Source organism: Heloderma suspectum, chromosome 4, assembly GCF_057233095.1.
Source record: "Heloderma suspectum isolate Gila_16-S chromosome 4, 16-S_ref, whole genome shotgun sequence".
Taxonomy (NCBI): Eukaryota; Metazoa; Chordata; class Lepidosauria; order Squamata; family Helodermatidae; genus Heloderma; species Heloderma suspectum.
Genome location: NC_139461.1, coordinates 242,286,914 through 242,301,041, shown reverse-complemented (window position 1 = coordinate 242,301,041; position 14,128 = coordinate 242,286,914). Strand labels below are relative to the sequence as shown.

The 14,128-nt window shown below is 43.6% G+C and overlaps 1 protein-coding gene across 1 annotated transcript in view; it reads left to right on the top strand.

The window, feature by feature from the left end:
* Positions 1 to 127: 127 nt before the first annotated feature.
* The window catches only part of RAB44 (RAB44, member RAS oncogene family), a 49,920-nt gene continuing 35,919 nt past the window's right edge, over positions 128 to 14,128 (top strand). The window contains exons 1-3 of the mRNA XM_084851657.1: positions 128 to 170; positions 9,467 to 9,750; positions 10,485 to 10,596. Of these exons, the coding sequence (XP_084707783.1) occupies positions 128 to 170; positions 9,467 to 9,750; positions 10,485 to 10,596 (439 nt within the window). The remainder of the gene's footprint in view (positions 171 to 9,466; positions 9,751 to 10,484; positions 10,597 to 14,128) is intronic.

Sequence of the window (14,128 nt, the reverse complement as noted above, 5' to 3'; positions counted from 1 at the left end):
TTTAACACTAGGACCTGAAATGCAGGTTTTAGAAATTTGAAACCAATGGGTTCCTCACCTCCATGCTGTTGGAATAACCTAGTAGGGACAGTCTTTCACTGTCCAAATCTTGTGAACCCTGATGGCGATGGCGGTGTGCTTTATAGGGAAGCCGATTCTTTTCTACCAGAGTACGTAGAGGCTGGAGCTGGTGCTCAGACCCCTGAGAGCCATTTTCAGTTCATGAAGGGTGCGCTTCATTTGACTGCCATCTGCCTTGTAGGGGGTGGAGGGAGGAAGATGGCTACAACCATTGGGGAAACATTTCTGCTGGTGTATCAGCTTTATGACGTGTAGACTTTTATCTTGGACAAGACCACACATGTGTATGTGTGTGCTTTTATGAGGCCCCCTTCACCTTTTTGCCTCTTGAGTAAAAAGCGGGGGTGGGGAAAATAGATACTGGGGCCTGGTGGGCTGCATGTTGTGCAGGTCTGGGATAAGGGAAGGGGGATGATACAGCAGCAGAAATGGAATTACTATCAGCCATATTAAACTACTTAAAAATAAATAAATCTGTGGCTTGTGAGAGAGCTCTTAGATGAACTGTGAAGCCTCAGTTGCTTTAACCATGAAGGAAAAGTTTACATGGTGTCTATGAGGGTGGCTTCACAAGTACACCTACGAGACTGAAAAGTCCATGGCTTTGGGGAGGCATGCTGGTCTATACCAGGCCTGCAAGTGTGTGGTATGAGGAGCCATCCTATCAGAAGCACAGCTTCAGGCACTTGCTTAATCTTGTAAGTTTGCCTACGGCCCTCTGACCTTTTTGGTGAGAGCTGCCATGGATGGGCCTGGCTGCTTTGACCATTGCACTTTTACATTCAGGGTAATGCTAGGATTCTTTGAGCACTAATTCATTTGTTTGTGAATGCGATGCTGCTGAACTGACTGACTAAGCCTAGGGCTTAAAATAAAGCCACTTCATAATGGAGCAACACTTCATCTGGTGTGAATTTCATGCAGTCTTCATGTGGGCTTGAACAGAACTTGAATGCTGTGGGCAGTGAGGGCTCTTGCTCTGGCAATGGTTTTTCAAAACAGAGGTGATGGGGGTGTTGGGAGACAAATCAAGACTACATTATTCTTCCTACCAGATGTATAAAAGAAAGTGGGGCAAAGTCTTGGACAAAGGGCTGCCATACCTGTCATATCAGGAACTGCAAAGGGTGCCATAGGAGTTTGCTTGCTAAATACATGGCATGCATGTTAGCAGTAGTGGAGATCTGCATCCTCAACCAAAGATATTGGAGAACTTTGCAGTAGCACACCAGCTGGCAAAGCCAGAGTTTCTTCTTGTCTTAGGCTAATAATTTATCTTGTGATGTCCTAAGCTGAAGTGTCATAGTAGCAGTAAATGCTCTCCAGCTACAGTTATGTGATGGAATGTTCCAAACATTCTGACTTCAGAGGGAAACTCTACAGAATGTTTGTAAAAAGCTTTCAGTTTCTGTTAAGGAAGTGAAAGAGGTTTGGATGGGAAAACCCGCTGCCCCCCACGCCTAGGAACTGGATGGATGGTGTGGGCAAAGATAAGGAAGCGAAATAAGAACAGATCCTAGAAGTTACATGAAAATTAGGGACCAATAGCCTGACATAAAGGTTTCTGACTGATAATCTAAATAGTGGGCTGAGAAACTGGAACCTCAAGGAAAGCAGGACAGGCAAGGGAAAAGTGTAGGAACAGGGGAAAAGTAGAAATTCTGTCAAGTAAAGCCTCTCTCATTGCTGCAGTTCTGATGGAAAGATGTACATAGCTTGACTGACCTTGAGAAATAAAGAGTAGAACAGATTTGCCTCTATGCACATGCTCTTAAAGTGATAGAAAGTGTCTTGAATGAGATTTCTCAATATTCCAAGGCATAACCTATCAAGAAGTACTTTGCAACAAATCTTAGAGAGAAACAAAAATGCAAAATGCATTCTCAGTAGTACACTATCCTGTTGCTTATAGAGCAAAATCTAAACTACTTAAGAGCCTGTATTTACTGCACCATGACTTGAAAAGTAAAGCACTTCTCCCCAATAAACTAGGGATTAGGTTCAGAAAGCGAGGCAGCCAGTGTCCATGGAAATGTTGATCCTGTAGAATGCATAACTGATCATATATCCTCCCCATCTGTAGGGCGCTAATTGGTTGGAACACAATCACTTTTTAAAAGATGTGCCAGTTAACAATGACTAATCAATATATACATAAAACCAACAATTTGACAGGAAGGAGAAACAAGCCATTAGCCAGTTAGATCTATTTACACGGCATGGTAATGGCTTGAGCAAAGGAAATTGTTCTCAACAGTCATCTCAGAACAGCTTGGGCTTGACACAAAAAACCTCGGATACAGGTTTGCACCAAAGAAGGGTATCTTACATACAAGGTAACTGTAATCCATATTTCTATATCTGTCCCAGTTCCATAAACAAATTTAATGTTGGCTGACTTGTTCCACATTTGTGAAACAGAAAGGCAGTTCCATTCATTTTAACTTCAACTGTGAAGTTTCCCCCACTCCTTTATTTCCTCTTAAATATGGCCTCTCCATAGTTGAGATGAAAACAAATTGCATCTTGAGAGGTGATCTAATGTGCATCTGTCACAAAACTGGCCTCTTTTAGAGACAGTTCAGTTCTTGCATTCAATGTCAAGCAAAATTTTCAGAAAAGATCTGTAGAACAAACAGTTAAATAAAATGCAGGTCAGTTCTACCATATAGTAGCTAAGTCCACAACAAAGGATGAGTTGAGCAAGAGAGAAAGTGACAAGAGCATATGTCTGAGTTGGTGAAATCAACCAGCAGCCACAACCTGCCTTCTTTGCAGTTGTGCCAACTTCCGCTTGAAAAATAAGGGAACCATCTCATTTTAGAGGTGTCTGGCATTTTGCAGCAACTGAAACCCCTGAGGTGCTGTTGGACGGTAAGTTGGCTGGTGTTTAATTTCACTTTATGGCTTTTACCCAGGTCATCTTCTTGGTTGTGAAATTCTGAGCAGACTTCCTACCTAGTAAGAGAGGAGTAAAGTAAACGCGTTGCTTGGGTGAATGGCTTTTCTTTATTTTGGAGTTCCATTTTATTTTAACTCTGGAAATACTGAGTGCTAGTAGCTCCCACTAACTAGCCTCTAAAGAGTTGCATGGTAAACTGCATTGCTGCTTTCCCTTGCACCTCCAGTCCAAGGAAAGCTGTCACATTCTGAATACCTGCTTATTAGGCAGCTGTTAAAAACACAGAACCCCCAACTGGAGCCAGTGTGGCGTAGTAGTGGTTAGAATGTCCGAGTAGGACTGGAGAGACCCAGATTCAAGTTCCCATGCAGCCATGAAGCTATTACTGGGCAACCTTGGACCAGTCATCATTTCTCAGCCTAACCTATGTCACAGGGTCATTGTGAGGAACAAAATGGGGTGGGGTAGGAATTGCCATATATACCAAGGGTGGGGAGACTTCAGGGTTGCAGGATCTACTTACTGCTTTTTTACTAGAATCCTGAGATCAATTGACCAGAGCCTGGTGCAAAAGACATACATTTAGAATTAAAGAAATCTGAGCCCAGACACCCTTTGAATACCAGAACATACTGGAGCTCACAGTCCTTCCACACACAAATCCATTCCTGGTTACCCTAAGCTTTCTTCATTTCAGCAATATAATTTAGGTTATTTTGTGTCATTTTGTTGCTGCTGTTGTTAAATAACTGGGAGTCAGAAATCCTTGCTGATCTACTGCAATTGCAAATCATCCAGAGATCTACTAGTAGATCCAGATTTACCTTCTGCCCTCCCCTGATACATTCTACTCTTAAGCTCCTTGGAGGAAGGATGGGATATAAGTGCAATAAAAAAATAAAGTTAAAACAAAATTGACAACCCTAACGACATACAGTATAGTGGTGAGTATTGCTGAAAGCCCAGATTCCTTTTGGAAATATTTTAGGGTGCAATCCTATGCATGTTGAGACAGAAAAAAGTCCAGCTCCCAGCATGCCCCAGCCAGCATGGCTGGCTGGGGCATGCTGGGAGCTGGACTTTTTTCTGTCTCAACATGCATAGGATTGCACCCTTAGTCATTGTCTGGGCTCGGGAAGCAGCTTTCATTTTATATCAGGTTCCCCAGCTTGACTTCTGTTGTAATTTTGAATAAACTACAATAACTCTTGAGTGTGTAAAGAAATCTCAGGCTCAGTCCAAGACATTTTGCTGCTGGAGGCAGAGCACCAAATGGTGTCCTCACCCCTCTCAAGGTGCACAATACCCAAGGTCAACCAAGTTATCTTGGCACCTGAGGCAGAAAATCTTACAAACACCTCTCCCCCTCCCTGGCAGTAAAAATATGACTAATGTAAATCCCATTAATTTCTATCCTATGACTAAGTTTGCCTCCAACCTGATAATAAATCAGTGACTGACTATTTTCTGCCTTTTCACAACACCAAAAATCTGCTGCCTGAAGCGGCCACCTCACCCAATGATAGGGCTGGCATGGAGAAATCAGCATTTACCACAAGAAAAGAAGAAAGTGTTAAATGAGAAACAAGAAGCATCTTTTATAAGAGATTCCTTTATTCAGTTAACTGTGCTTAATTCATATAGCCTCACAGAAAGTTTGAAAGGCATAGTCAACTATTGTGACAGGCCAAATCAGCTAAAATACCATAATTTGTTAGGAACATTTTTGTTTTGTTAGCAATTTTTCCTGTGAATCTGAGCAATACATTAAGAGGGAGGGGAGTTGTATGTTGGTGCTTAATATGTGGGAAAACAACATCACATTCACTGCTGTGTGAATGCGGACTGGATGCTTACACAATTATTTCTTACACAAGAGGTGACTCTGTGTAGTTTTCCAACACTTTAATACAGATTCTCTTTTGGTCAGCTGCACAGGGTCCAACACAGGGTTCATCTTCACCTACCCACACCTCAACATCTCCAGATAATAGTACCTTCGTGTTACAGGTGTGGCTACATAGGACCTCTCTGATCAAATGAAACTTAAAAAAAACATGTTTAAGGAATGGAAGGAGGGAGATATAATGAAGGACAGCTAAAATAGAGGAGCCTGAACCTGAAATTAATTAAGCTCAAAATGAAGCTTGCTGGCTGATTTTGGGTTATAAATATTACCAAGTCTACTTGGTCACCATTGCGCTGTTCAAACTGGGCAGTTGTGTTGACTCATCTTAGCACTGTAGGCAAGCTGTTCTGTTCCTCCTTGAGGGTAAATACTTCCTGTTTTCCCTGGTGTATCGACTTAGAAATGTGTTGTTAGAAAGTTGACTTTGGATAAATAAACCCTGCATTGCTATCAAATGTAATTAGTATGGTGATCCCAAAGGGAGGCAGATTAGGATCTGAAATAAGTCAGATTATACTTTTCATAGGACCCATTTTAGTGTGTAAGGCAGCCTTCCCCAATCTGGTGCCCCCATGCTGGTTGGGAATGATGAGAATTGCAGTCCTGGAGGGCATCAGGTTGGGGAAGGCCGGTATACGGAAACAAGCTTTGGAGTTGCACAGACCTTTTCTCAATTTCTAAAGAAATGCCACCAGCCTTGCGGAAAGACTCCCCCCGCCCCCCCTCCGAAGGATCCTCCTCCCTCAGCGGTCACCACCACCAGCCATTCCAGTAGGCTATACCAAGTGAGAAGCAGGGCCATTCCACCAGCCCTGCTGAAAGGCTTGATTCCCCCCCCCCTTCCCTCCACATTCCCTTTTCCTTCTGTGTCCTGCCCTTTTAGATTGTAAGCCTGGGGGCAGGGAGGAAGTCTTATTTTACTGATTGCATGTAAATTGGTCTGGGAGCCTTTTTGGCTGAGGAGCAGCATAAAAATACTTCAAATAAATAAATAAATACTGAATGCTTGTTTCCCCTAACCTACCAGACCATTGTCCCAATAAAAAGCTGTCACTTGAACCATTAGGTATTGCATAACCTCTCAAGAGGCCTTGATAGGGCCATGCCTGAAGCACCCCGGTTTTCATCCCAAGGACTGTTTGGTCAGCCCCACCCCCTCCACAGCTTCATTTATATGCTGTCCAAAACCAAAGTTCTCTGGCTGGTTTAGGGCACAATCCTGTGCATGTTTAGACAGGAAAAAAAGTCTTACAACTCCCAGCATTCCCTGGCCAGGGATCAAAACACAACAGTCAACCATAAAACAATAAAGCAGCAGATTTAGACTGGGTTCAGACAACACAATAACCCACAATGGGTTAAATAAGCCATGGTGGTTTATTTAATCCATTGTTGGTCAACGCGTCATCTTTTGATAATTTTTTAATCCACAATGGCTTATTTGGCTGAAATAACCCACTCTGATAACCCACGGTCTGCAGTAAGGGCTATTAAACCCACTGTGGGTTATCGTGTCGTTTGTGGTGCTCAAGGTGGCTGATTCTGGTCACCTACAGAGTCAGCTGACAAGAGCAGCCAAAACTGCTGCGGCTGTTCTGTTCTAGCCTGCAGAGCCCTGCTCCCAAGATCTGACCAGCATCCCAGGGACAACTATGGCCAAACAAGCACAGCCTTCCCTGATAACCATGCTACAGTCACAAAATGGCAGCTTTCCCCTATTATAATGACAGCCTCATGAACTAGCCTGCTACAGCAAAGTTACACAATGACAAGCTTCCCTACTTTGAAACTGCACAATTTGGGAAATAGGAGAAAATAGGGGAAGAACTGTTCACTTTTCCAGGAAGAAGCACAGTTCTGCAATTATCTACAACATCATCTAAAGGCTTCCCACTAGGGTACCCCACCTGTGCAATTTCGCCACATTCCAGATAACTGTCTGGGAGTTATAGCTTCCCCCCATTTTCCCTGATGTGAACTTTTCCATGAAGAAGCCAAGTTGCGCAATTATCTACAGCACCTGAAGAGTCCCCATGAGGGTACCCCAGCTGTGTATTTTTGACCCATCCCAGCAAACTGTCCGGGAGTTATAGCTCCAACCCCCTTTTTCCTTCTCTGGTCAGTTTTCCAAGAAGAAGCCAAATGGCTCGCGGGGTGGGGGGTGGGATACACAATGTCACTTTTGCACAATTCCAAATTTGCACAGATTCACTTTGCACAAATTTGCTATAGCTATATAGTGCTATAGCGGACGGATGCAGCTCTGCCAGCAGTGTGTGTGTGGTAAAATGCATAACTCCATTGTACTGCTGCAGCACAATAGCACTTTAGCGAATTTGAGCCAATAAAGGATTTAGGCCAGCAATGTGCGGGGCGGCTTTTGAACAATTTCGCTATAACGCTTTAGCACTAAAGTGAACTGAAGTGCCTCTGGCAGCAATGTTGGGGGCGCGTGTGAAATGCACAATTCCACTTTATTGTTGTTGATTTTGATTACAATAAAGGAAGCTATGCCAGCAATGGCTATGGGGGGAGGGGGAGAAATGCACAATTGAGGGTTTTGTCCCAATCCTGCAAACCCCTGGGGGTTTACTTGCGCCACCCCCTTTTGGTGCACCCAGGATTTTCCTTCCGTTGGGGTAATTGTGCAGGGTACTGATGGTGCATCCGGTGCCTCCCGACTAGGGGAGGCTGTGTGTGAAGTGCTGTTCTGATCCTGCAACCCCCACAAGGTTTTATAGCCACCCCCCCCCCTTTTGGTGCACTCAGGATTTTCACTTCTTGGCAAGTAGCCATGCAGGGTTTTGATGTTGGATCAGCTGCCTCTGGACTGCAAACTTCCAGTGAGTTAGAGGTGAAAGAGCATCACTGCTCTGGCATAAGTTCTGTAGCAGGACAGGGGGTGGCAGGGGTGTGTGTAAGAGTCAAATTATACACAGTAGCTTAATTAGCTACTCACAGTAGCTTATTAGCATGTTTGTGTGGTGGGGGATCATGGCCTATTAGCTGTAGCTAAGCACTGAGGTACGGCTAATAGGGACTGGACTGTGAACACTGTTGTTGCTCAGACAAAGTCCCATCCTGACCTGGAAGGCCTTAAGAACATAAGAACATAAGAAGAGCCATGCTGGATCAGACCAAGGGTCTATCTAGTCCAGCATTCAGTTCACACAGAGTGCCTTAGGGCACAATCCTATGCTGCTGGAGAGTGCTGGGAGTTGAAATACTTTTTTCTGTCTAAACATGCATTGGATTGTGTCCTTATAATAATTTCATAGGTACTTCCAGACAAGGTCTTTATCGCAGCAACTCCCTGCCTTATTCACAGAGTTTTTATAGAGGGTCCAGATGTTGTCATCTTATACTTGTAAGCCTCTTGTGTTTTCCCACCACTTCTTCCATTTCCCCCCTTTCTTTCCATACAACACCTGTTAAGGAGGAAAAGACAGAATAACAGCACAATGCCTTTAGACTGACAGTGCTAGAAGCCCTCTGTCTGGAGGCACCCCCAGCCAGGGGGAGCTAAAAGCCAGCCTAGGTGGGCAGAATCATCAGCCCAGAGCCTAGGAACTGTTAAGGGCCCAGGAAACATTCTGGCTTGTAGCCTATGTAGAGCAAGGTGGGCAGCAGTACATAAATTCATGTGTTCTTGGTTCTAACCCCAAAGGCTCCTGACGCTTATTTACAAGGTGGGTTTGGGGTAGAAATATGCATCTGTGAGCATACAAGGCTGGTTACAGAAAGGCAGTGTAAATACATGCATACATACATACATACACGTGCCACTGCTCAACAGTTGGTGAAATCGGCCCCCACTGCTTCAAGATAACTATAAGGGGAATCCAAAATCCATAGTTGGGCAATACTTTTATTAGGACCAAGCAAAATTCCACAAAAGTATGCAAGCTTTTGAGTTCTTTAGAACTCTTTATCAGACTAGGTGGTACAAAAAGCAGAGGATGTGGGAAGAAATAGTCACGTTCAAAAATTTTGGCCTGATCTTGCATCCATGAGATTTGCAGTTTTAGACCCAGTCTCAAAACAGAGACTGCGGACTGAATGAATTGTTAGTGGTCGGCACTGCAAGTATCAGATGACACCTAGCAATGGGTTTGGGGAGAGAGAAGCAGCAATGGCTGATCTCCATATCTGAAAACACAACTCTGATCTGCCTTCTGCAAAACATAACAGGTTCCTGAGTCAGCATAACGCAGAATTACAGAGGAACATGACAGTCCAAGGTAGAGATTAATTTTAGGTGGTGCTGTAGGTGAAGACAACTGAAACCAAATTGTAAGTATTACCAAGTGGTTGGAGGGAATGGAACCTTCAGAGTAAAGTCTGTTGAGGTAGTCGAAAATCCTCTTCTTTCTGCTGTGGTGGTATCTCCTACTTTTTGTATGACCTAGCCTGAAAAACTTACACATTTTTGTGGAATTTTGATTGGTTGTATGGATTTTCTTTTCCTCATGGGCCAGCACAACTATCCTTGGCTGTTTTTTTTTTTTATGTGAGGGGCATATCTATGCAATCAAAGATGATAAATAATAGGTGATGTCTCTTGTGTGTATAAGAGCCCATTGGGGATACAAAACACACACACAATGCCCTCTCTTCTTCCTCTTTCCAAAGAACTGAGCAGACCTCTAGGAGTGTCATGGATAAACAGAGAAGGCTTGCTAAAGATGGAAAGTTTGGTACAAGCCACTGGCAACAGTCACAAGGTGCACAGGGAAATGTGCAAGTATATTCAATCTCAGAAGAAGAGCCACTTAATTCTGAAATCATGGAAAAGGTTCGTGACATCTGCCAGGAGCATGAAGACAAGAAAGGCTTTATTATACGAGCTGATATGCAGGTAAATTGGTGGTGTGCTGGTTGCCTGCTTTTGCTGGCCGAATGTTGCATTTAGTGCGATTGAGGGAAGTACAAAGGAGAATAGCTTAATGGAGAATGAAAAAAGAAGAAAGGCTCCTCCTGTGCAAGCACTGGGTCATTGCTGACTCCTAGAGGGACGCTGCTTTCGCTGGCGTTTTCATGGCAGACTGAAGCGGGGTGCATTGCCATTGCCTTCCCCAGTCGTGACTACCTTTCCTCCAGCAAGCTGGGTACTCATTTTACCGACCAAACCCTGTTCTATATTGGATCATTCTGCGACCTTAAGAAAAAAAATAATGCTCCCCTCCTTAATGTTATTCAAATGAATAGATGTAGGATGAATTGCTATAACTCCTTTCCATTTGATGTTATATTATTTATCACATTATTTATCTTTTTTATTATAATTCTTTAAACGAATAAATTTATCCCACCTTTGCAATGTAAATGCATTGCTCAGTGCGGCTTACAACAGTTAAAAAAGGCCAACCACGTATTAAAGCAATATAAAAACAAAGCCATACAAAAATAAAAATTAAGACAAAGTCAGCAAATAAAACTAGACACAGGGCTCACTGCATCAGACATCAACATCATCTGCCTGGCAAGACTAACACTTGCCATTTTCACTAATGGAGGGAAAGTGGCAAATTATATGGCCTTGCTTACAAGTTGCTTGAGAAGAGACTAATTTCACATTTGCATTGCTTTCAGAAATTGGAGGCAGAATTACCTTGGAGCACAAATGAACTGGAGCTTGTCTTTGATGGCCTTGATGGTGACAGCAAGGGCTACTTAACCACTGCAGAATTCACTGAAGGGCTCAGTATGTATTGGTTTAGTGTGTTGCACTAATGGGGCTAGCTTTGCTAATGTTTGGCTGCAATCCTATGCACATAAGAACATAAGAAGAGCCATTCTGGGTCAGACCAAGGGTCCACCTAGTACCAACATTCTCTTCACACACTGGCCAACCAGCTGCCCACGGGAAACCTATAAGCAGGACATGAGTACAGCAGCACCCTCCCACCAATGTTCCCCAGAAGCTGGTGTACATAGGCATACTCCCTCTGATACTGGAGGTCGCATATAGCCATCAGGACTAGGAGCCATTGATAGCTTTCTCCTCCAGGAATTTGTTTAACCCGCTTTTAAAGCCATCCAAATTGGTGGCCATCACTACGTCTTGTACTGATCACCATCACCACCACCACCACCTTCACCTTCTCCTCCCCCATTCCTCATGGAATAGTAGGGTTGGAAGGGGCCTATAAGACCATCAAGTCCAACCCCCTGCTCAGTGCAGGAATCCAGGTCAGAGCATCCCTGACAGATGGCTGTCCAGCTTCATCTTCAATGCCTCCAGTGTGGGAGAGCCCATCACCTCCCTAGGTGATTGGTTCTATTGTCATATTGCTCTAACAGTCAGGAAGTTTTTCCTGATGTTCAGTTGGAATCTGACTTCCTGTAACTTGAGCCCATTATTTCGTGTCCTGCACTCTGGGATGATCAAGAAGAGATCCTGGCCTTCCTCTCTGTGACAGCCTTCCAAGTACTTGAAGAGCGCTATCATATCTCCCTTCAGTCTTCTCTTCTCAAGGCTAAACATGCCCAGTTCTTTCAGTCTCTCCTCATAAGTCTTTGTTTCCAGTCCCCTGATTATCTTTGTTGCCCTCCTCTGAACCCTCTTCAGTTTGTCTGCATCCTTCTTAAAGTATGGTGCCCAGAACTGGATGCAGTACTCAAATGAGGCCTAACCAGTGCTGAGTAGAGGGGAACTAGTATGTCACATGATTTGGAAGCTATACTTCTATTAATACAGCCCAAAAGAGCATTTGCCTTTTTTGCAGCCACATCACATTGTTGGCTCCTATTCAGCTTGTGATCTACAACAATTCCAAGATACTTGGCTCAACAATACTACAAGTGAGAAGTATCACCCATCTTGTAACTGTGCATTTGGTTTCTTTTTCATAGGTGCGGAACTTGGCATTTATTCCTATTAAGTGTCATTCTGTTGTTTTCTGCCCAGCGCTCCAGCCTATCAAGATCACTTTGAATTTTGTTTCTGTCTTCCAGGGTTTTAGCTATCCCGCCCAATTTTGTGTCATCTGCAGATTTGATAAACATTCCCTGCACCTCCTCCTCCAAGTCATTAATGAAAATGTTGAAGAGCAATGGGCCCAGGACTGAGCTCTGCAGTACCCCGCTCACTACCTCTCCCCAGTTTGAGAAGATCCCATTGATAAGCACTCTTTGAGTCCATTCTGTAGCCAACTGTGGATCCACCTGATAGTTGTTTCATCTAGCCCACTTTTAGCTAGTTTGCTAATCAGGATATCATGAGGCAGTTTGTCGAAAGCTGCGGTGAAGTCAAGGTATATTATGTCCACAGCATTCCCACATTCACCAAGGGACGTTACCTGATCAAAAAATGAGATCAGATTCATCTGGCAGGATTTGTTCTTGACAAATCCATGTTGGCTTCGAGTAATCACTACATTGTTTTCAAGGTGCTGACAGGTGGATTGCTTTATAATCTGCTCCAGAATTTTCCCAGGGATTGATGTCAGACTGACTGGTCTGTAGTTCCCAGGTTCCTCCTTTTTGCCCTTTTTGAAGACAGGGACAACTTTAGCCCTCCTCCAGTCATCTGGCACTTCACCCTTCCTCCATGATTTCTCAAAGATAATAGGCAGTGGATCTGAGAGTTCTTCTGTCCGTTCCTTTATTATTCTAGGATGCAGTTCATCTGGCCCTGGAGATTTGAACTCATTCAAAGTAATAAGGTGTTCCTTGGCCATATGCCTATCAATCTCAAGCTGTAATCCTGCCCCTTCAGCCTGTACTTTGCCTTTTCCAGGTGGGATCATAGACCCTCTTTTGGGAGAAGACTGAGCCAAAGTAGGAATTGAGCACTTCTGCCTTTTCTTTGTCATCTGTTATCATTTTGCCATCTTCATTGAATAGTTGAACCACCATTTCTTTCCTATGTCTTTTACTATGCACATATCTGAAGAAAGCCTTTTTGTTGCTGTCCCTCACAAACCTCAGCTTGTTCTCAGCTTGGTCCTGACACCATCCCTGCAACTCTGTGCTACCTGCCTGTACTCTTCCTTTGTAGCTTGGCCTTCCTTCCACTTCCTATATGTGTCCTTTTTTGTTTTCAGGTCCTCTCTAAGCTTTTTGGGAAGCCACATTGGCTTCTTCTGTTGTCTTCCGCCTTTTTTTCTTGCTGGAATTGTTTGTAATTGTGCCTTTAGAATTTCCTTTTTTAAAAACTCCCACCCATCTTGGACTCCTTTTCTCATTAGGGTCACTCGCCATTGGACCTTACTTACATTGTCCTGAGTTTATTAAAATTGGCTTTCGTGAAATCCAGGGTACATGTTCGGGTACACTCAGCTTTTGCTTCCTTCAGAACCAAGAACTCAAGTATAACATTGTTACTTTCCCCCAGAGTTCCCATAACTGCTACTTTATCCACTAAGTCATCTCTGTTGACTAGGATCAAGTCAAGGATAGCCAGTCCTCTAGTTCCTTCCTCCACTTTCTGTAGGAGGAAGTTATCAGCAACACAAGTCAGGAATTTATTGGAGGGGCCATGTTTTGTAGAATTTGTCTCCCAACAAATATCGGAGAATTGAAGTCCCCCATTACTACTACTGTACATCATGCTTCCTTGAAACATTGGCAGTTTGTTTTTCAAAAGTTTCATCCTCATCTTCCCCTTGACTGGGTGGCCGGTAGTAGACTCCAACCACCATGTTTCTTTTATTCTTTGCTCCATTTATTTTAACCCAGATGCTCTCGATGGGGCTACCAAGCTCATCCTCCTCTATTTCTGTGCAGAGATATGAATTTTTAACACATAGTGTAACTCCACTTCTTTTTGAACAAGTTATATCCTTCAGTTGCTGTATTCCAGTCATGGGAGTCACCCCATCAAGTTTCAGTTACACCTATCAAGTCATAATTTCTCTCCTGTATTGAGAGTTCCAGTTTGTTCTGTTTGTTTCCCATACTCTGGGCATGAGTATATGGACATTGAAGGCCATGTGCTTTATGGTTGGCTTTCTTCCTACATGTTTGTGAAGACTATTATTGGGCACTGCTAGAGCTGTTCTCTCTGTTGTGATGCATGAGCCATCGTCCATTGTTACCCCCAACTTTACATCTCCCTCCCCCATAGGAGTCATTTTAAAGCCTCCTCTTCCTCTTCCTCCTCCTTCCATTTCTATCCCACCTTTTCTTTGGGACTAAGCTCCCTATAACTCAGTTAGACTTACTCCTGAGTAAACATGTCTAGGTACCAACTGACAAGATGTGCTTCCAGATGAGGCTTTTATTGTGCAATT